Consider the following 6,854-nt stretch of genomic DNA (forward strand, 5'->3'; position numbering starts at 1 on the left):
TAGTGATGTCCAGTATAGTGTAAAATAGTACAGAACAGTGCAGTATAGTATAGTTAACAGTAATAGTTATAACACTACTAGTTCTCTGATACAGTCTTATCAGAGAACTAGTAGTGTTATTACTATTACAAGTAAGATGAGAAGTAGAGATCATACGAGGATTACTTCCAATGTCATCACATAAGTGAAACCGCACCTACACGCACACACCCACGCACACACACAAGCAAACAACTGTTACCTTGTCTGCTCTATTCGCCATATTTGGTCCGGCGGGGTGGGCGGGGTCAGGGACAGTCACCGTCCTGAGAACAGGAAGTGAGTCACACTGACGGTAAAGTTACGCGTGTGTTGCGGCAGGAGCGTGGAGCTGAGGAGAGAACAAGGAAGCAACATGTGCTGAGAGCATTGAGTGCAACGCGCACACACACACACGCGCACACACACGCACACACAAACACACATACACACACAGAGAGAGAGAGAGGGGGATAGGGAGAGAGACAGACACAGGGGAGGACACGTTCACTGACTGCTCGACATCCACGCAACTCATATTCTTCATTTCTATCCGTGAGTACGTGTTATATTTATTCCTTCTTTCTCAAACTTGTACTGTGTTGTTGTTATTCTTTCTTTCTCAAACTTGTACTGTGTTGTTTTTATTCTTTCTTTCTCAAACTTGTACCGTGTTGTTTTTTCTTATTTCTTAAACGTGTGATGTGTTGTTTTTATTCTTTCTTAAACGTGTGTTGTTTTGTTTGTATTATTTTACCGTGTATAGTTTGCGCTCGTTGTTTTATTAATGTACGCGTATTTGTACTCTGTTGCCGTCGCGTTGTTATAATGTAGTGGTTTTAGTCAGTTATTTACCTGTCATCACTTTCCCACAGTCATTTTAGTGTTGAATTTCTCTTCGTTCTGTTTCATTGGGGTCTCAGTTATTGGTACTTACACACGTATGTCTCATTCTAAAGATGTGTGTTAAACGTAAAAGTTGTAACATTAGTTTCAAATCATCTTATTCAGCTAAAATGAGTTTCCTGTAGGTGCGTTTCTTCTTAGTTTCTACATCTTCTCTGGGGGGTTTCCGCACTGTCACCAAACCCATTTGTGTTATTTCCAGTGTGTAACCTTTCAGTTTCCTTCTTCACACTGGAAACACACTGACTAAAACCTGTTGATTGAAGCCCCTTCATGCTGTTTCTCTCTGTTTTGATGTACTAAGAGTGTCCACAACACACACACATACACGTGTCCTCCTTTAGGTGGGACTGTAGTGTGTCCTTTGTTTCACGCAGCCACGAAAACAAGTTTCCTTGTCACCTGAGGTGAATATTTCCGAAACCAGGACAAAGGATCTCTGTGTGTTTCATTTGCAAACCACTGACCAGGATGTGACATGTCTGTTTGGGCTTTAAAAAATACTCATACGAAGATAAAGTATTTTGCATGTGCACAACATTCATTGAGGTTATCGATTAGCTTTATATATATGTGATCCAGCTCTTGCTCAGTGTGTATACTGGGAGTACAACTGCACAGTTGTCAGTGGAGCCACATCTGAGTCTGAATATGGGTCAAGTCAAATGTAAATGGCACCAGCAGACAGAGTGTGGTAATGGCAGTAGGTCACTGCTCAGTAAACAGACAGTAATTGAGGCAGCCGGGCTGTTCTTTCAGGACGTCTGATTATATCAAAGACGTGACACCAGTCAGTAATCAGAGCAAACACGCACCGTCAGTGTCGTGATTGTGTTTTTACTTCCTCTGCTATGTACAAATATTCATCATTATTCTGACCTGATGCAATCTGGCTGAAGACATGACTCAATGTTGCAATGAATCAGTGTTTACAATCTACCTGATGTGTCACATGCTGTCACATTTGTTACAAAGCTCCTGAAAACAAAACTGATTGATCAACCTCAGTTTTTTAATGTTTATTAGGTGTTTGTTAGTCTCTCTTCATGAAGAAGTGGTTAAAACAACAACAACAGCAATAATGATTATTGATATCGACTGATGTGAACATTTAATTCTTGATACTAAATTTGGTCACATCGTTCAGCCCTGAGTTGGATCTTGATACACCAACTTTCTTGGGTACATTAAAAGACATTAAGTTTCATCTGTTGAAAAAATATGAATTTCTGATAAGCCAACAGGTTTTAAAATGTTTATTTAGTGCCAGATTTCAGACAGTTATCAACCCACGGAAGAAGGGTTTACCTTTTTAGTTGAGAGCTGAAAGGATGAGTCCATTTATTGATGATTTGTCTGAAATTTATTTAATCGGTAACAGTATACTATCTAAATAAAATTGGTAACAGGGTCTTACTTGTGATTGTTTGCTGGTTGGCTTTTTTTTTTTTTTCTTACTGCTTCATCGACAAAACAGGATATTTGACCACCTTTGGTTTCAAAATGATTAAAATTGTTTTCTATGGCTGCCAAGAGCCAATTAAAAAGATTTTTAAAAAAACATGATATTTGCAGGAATCTGTCATAAAACCCATCATTAGTCGCAGAATTGGCACTGTTTGCATACACAACATGATGGTTAAACATGTTGTACATTTAATGCTTTAAATTATTTCACACTGACGTTGAATAACATCAACTCTGAATATGAGAAAGGCTTTGTAGTCACCGTTTATCGGTCCAAGGCTCCAAGCCCCAAAATGCTTCCAGATATCCACGAATGGCTGCGTCAGCTAAAACACCTTATCGCTTTTGTAATTCTGTGGCCTCTTGAAGGCAACATGAGCAGGAATTCAAGTGCAAGGCTGCTTTAACATTCATCAATGTGGCAGCAGAAATACCAAACTTCTATAACCGACATGTATGTTGGTCAGACTAAATTACATCCTGTGTGTTGTAAAATTTAAGACACTTTTTGCTGGCGGGTGTTGGTGGAATGGACATTTTTTGCTGCTGGGTGATGGAAAGCAAAACTGTATTGCATCACAGAGGAGGCAAAAACAATGTGAAGAATACATGCTGTTTACCCCACAGGCAAATAACTGAGTGGAATATCTCTGCTGCTGCTTGAACCTCTAGACATAAGGCGCCGCTGATGCTTAGGTCATGTCATGTCAAAACACTTATGTTAGGATTTAATGTCACTTCTACTCCTACTTGTCATGCTGCTTTTAAGGGAAGGCTGTGGCTGGCTGTCCCAGGGCACAATTGTAATTTTCTCTCACAACACATTGCACACTTCAAATTAAATGGCAGCCTGTTACAAGCCGCAATAACAAATGACCTTTTGCACCTCGATGTTCAAGGCATGATTAAGTCGTCAGGGACACCAGCAAGTTTGAATTTCCTTGGCCTCTGTTGAACTTGCTCTTCCCTCCTGGTCAGGCTGACATTGGCAACCAACCCAAACAGACACGCTATCAGTAGATAAACAGCACTTTGAGTTCATTTGGATTTGTATGTCAGAATTTGTGCATGTCGAGATGCACACTGCTAGTTTGCATCTTGTTTGCCTGTATACAAATTTCAGCCTTTACGGACTCTGAGTTCAACTGGAGGTGGTTTTTAAAAAGCATAGGAGGATGAGGGGCAGCTGCACAGGGAAGTGCCGTTATCGCTGCAGCTGATGTTCCCGCTCCCCCACAATCTCGTCGAAGGGTAGTAACAGTCTGTTACCAAAAAAACTCTGATCTCTCTCCTTCTCTGTGCTTTGGTTTGGAGCAAACATAGTGATTGTGGCAAGTGCTGACAGAGCAACACACTCTTGGTGATAGAGAGAAACAGAAAGAGTTTTTTTGGGGGGCAGCTCAACTGATGCTTTTTTTCGCCTCTTCAGTTTCTGCAGACATCATGAAAAGAGAGGTGAAGGCCGGAGTGAACTTCCTCAAACGCCTGGTCGTGGCGCGTGGCAAGCTCGACGAGGCCAAAGCTGAGTTGTTTGCTGAGAAGCTGCAGAAGCTTTTATGTGACAAATACGACAATCACTGGTACCCTGACTCCCCCAGCAAAGGCCAGGCTTACAGGTACCTGCACCAAACTCAACACAATCCTACACCAGTTTATTAGCTGAGATCCACGCACCCCAGAGGGAGAGATCCACATATGAAATATTGAATTTGTAACAATTTTATCCTCCACAGATGCATTCGGATAAATAATGGAGTACTGTGTGATGAAGTGGTTCTGAAGGCGTGTGTGGAGAGTGAGCTCACTCCCAGTGAGCTGTGCGTGCTGCCTGAGGTCACAGTCTGGATTGACCCACTAGAAGTGTGTGCAAGGTGAGTCAGCGGGTGAGACTGACTGACAGGCTTCAATGGCAACGAGGCATTTCCCAGTCTCGCCAAGAAATGCGCTGTCATGATTCATTCTGGATAGATACAAGTGGGGAGTAAAGAGTGGGAATACGGGTGACTGTTAGATACAATAAACGACTTGAAATAATCCACTCCCTCTTCACAGATCTGGAGAGAACAGCAGGCCCTTCACAATAGCCAGTTTCAAAGAAGAGGAGGAGGCAAAGGAAGAAAGCGTGAAGGGAGAACAGGATGAGTCCTCCGTGGATTCAATAAACTTGGAAACGTCAGATTACCACTCAGCTACCTCATCAGACTGCGGCTCCACTGCGTCGAGTGACACGGAGGAAGAGGCAAAGGAGGGCGAGACGCAGGGTGAGCGAGAGAAAGAAGAGGGAAAGAAGGAGGTCGTCAAGAAGGAGGCGCCAAAATGTGACGCCTACACGGTGGCCATGGTGCCCAGGATTCGGAAGCGACATGGAGATGGACCAAATAAAGTAAAATACGTCAGAAATATGGTAAGGACCCAGTGTCTCCCATTTAAAGGATGAAGCGGATAGATCAGATATGATCAAATTTGATAAGATAAACCTTCATTGATTCCTTTAGGGGAAAATCTATTTGACACAGCAGCACAATAGGGAAACATGGTAATAATAAAATAAGAATAGAAACAATATCTGAAATGAATAAGCTGGAAAAATAAATATGATACGCCATCAAAATACACAATACAGTATGTGCAAATATATCTGTGGAATACAAACCTTAGATGTATTTCAACAAATAAGTTGAGGCTTTAAAACATACATAGCTTTATAATATGGGAGAACAACGTGTACAGGTATGTGTTGACATACTGAAGATTCTTGTCTCCAGTCACGGAACAGCTGTGTTTTTGGATAAATGTTATCATCCACAGCCACAAATGCTTTAAAAGTACAGACCTTATATCTATTTCGTACACAAACCATAAGCTGCTTCCTTTGAACACGATGTGCTGCCTCTCTCAAGTTATGCCCATGTGATTAGGTTTCAGTTTTGTATGTTCTAGAAAGGGACATATAACACCCGTACGGTAAAGTCTCCACCATCCCTGCTGATCTCTCATACTCCCTCCAACCCTCCTCTCTGTTCAGCTCCCTGCAAGCCTCCAGTACTTCTACCACCCTGCACCAGTGTGGCCTCAGTACAAGAAGGCGACTCCGGTGTTCCTCACCACTGTGTGTATGCCTCCGGCTCCGCCTCCTCCTCCACAGCAGGTATTTGGCTACTACATCTTGCCGCAGCCGCCACCGCAGTTCATTCTGCCTCAGGCCACTCTGCAGCCGTGGGGAGCTGTGAAAGGTTAGAACCAACCAGCAACCGAGGGCTGAAGGCGGATTGAGAGTTATAAGTTCCTTCGACTGAGCCGCGTCCTATCAGGTCTGAACTTGGGCCAAAAAGGACATTTTTCCACTGTGTAGTGTTGTCTTTCTTAATGCTGGTGAGTGATTGCTTGTTCTCAGCACAGAGATGCCACTTGAATGAAAACTTTATTTTTCTTTTTGCATCTGTCAGCTCTTCACAGCAATATTTTTTACATACTGTACACATAAAGAATGACTTCAGTAACTGGGTGCTTAGACTATCTCAGGGACTCTCAGCAATATACTCGATGCCAAATAATTGTCTTCCAGCTGTTATCACAGTCTTTCATCTCCCTCTCCAGGTGTGCTCCACTGTGTGTACGTCACAGTGAATCAATGTAAAATGTGATTCAGGGTTTCTATCTATTGTAGCTCGATTAGAAATATCTGTATATCAAGAATTCTTTCTTACTAAACTGCTTGTAAATAATAGAATACTTGCATATAGAGATAGACTGATGCACACTTTCTAATATCACTTGTAATTTATTTGGCCACCAGTGGATGGCACTCAACTCAAGGCTAATACATGAAATTGTATAGTTTCTATTAACAGCTGCTATGATGGATACTGCAAATCTAACTTAACACATTGGTTTTAAATGGCTCCAACTTCCTGCTTTCAGCCATAAATGCTTCGTTATGTGTTTGCCTCAAGCGTTTTTTTAAAGATTTTATTGTAAATAACTATCTCTATGAAATCTGCTACCGCTAAAGATCTTTATCCTCTCCATTCATGCTCACTGTTTCCTATGTACTGAGATTATTTAATTATTATATGTGTATATGCTGCATGCAACTTTGACGCTCACCTGCTTGCTTAAAGGGTTGTTTTGCTTTTAAACTGTGCATCAGCCATTTACTTTTTTATACTGAAGTGGAATAAATCAACTTCTATCTGTGATTGTGAGTTTGTTCTCTTGCTTTATACCCGTAGAACCTTTCAGAGCGGAGTTTGGTGCTGTATTTAGTGATGTCTGATTAGATGACATAAGTATATTTTGGACTCCAAAAGAAACACTATATTAACTACAGCTCGTGCTGTCAGTCAGAGCCTTGAGAACATGGCCGTCAGCAGGATGCTGCAGCAGGAAGGACTAACGTGTGTTGGGTGCGTCACTACACCCAAGGTCGTGACGCTGTTCCTCCTTAAACAGGCCCAGTAAAG

General features: G+C 41.8%; 1 protein-coding gene across 2 annotated transcripts; it reads left to right on the forward strand.

The window, feature by feature from the left end:
- The first annotated feature begins 352 nt into the window (after positions 1–352).
- Positions 353–6,590, forward strand: si:dkey-79d12.5 (maternal B9.15 protein). Of its 2 annotated transcripts, none has more exons than XM_062399125.1 (5): positions 353–577; positions 3,821–4,007; positions 4,125–4,262; positions 4,444–4,795; positions 5,417–6,590. In XM_062399125.1, the coding sequence occupies exons 2-5, from the start codon at positions 3,835–3,837 to the stop codon at positions 5,627–5,629; spliced, it is 876 nt and encodes a 291-aa protein (XP_062255109.1). In that variant the 5' UTR covers positions 353–577; positions 3,821–3,834; the 3' UTR covers positions 5,630–6,590. The 2 variants fall into 2 exon arrangements, with proteins under 2 accessions (XP_062255109.1, XP_062255108.1); XM_062399124.1 differs by having other exon boundaries at positions 353–573.
- Positions 6,591–6,854: the final 264 nt, after the last annotated feature.

The sequence above is a fragment of the Platichthys flesus genome, chromosome 11 (genome assembly GCF_949316205.1).
Source record: "Platichthys flesus chromosome 11, fPlaFle2.1, whole genome shotgun sequence".
Classification (NCBI taxonomy): domain Eukaryota; kingdom Metazoa; phylum Chordata; class Actinopteri; order Pleuronectiformes; family Pleuronectidae; genus Platichthys; species Platichthys flesus.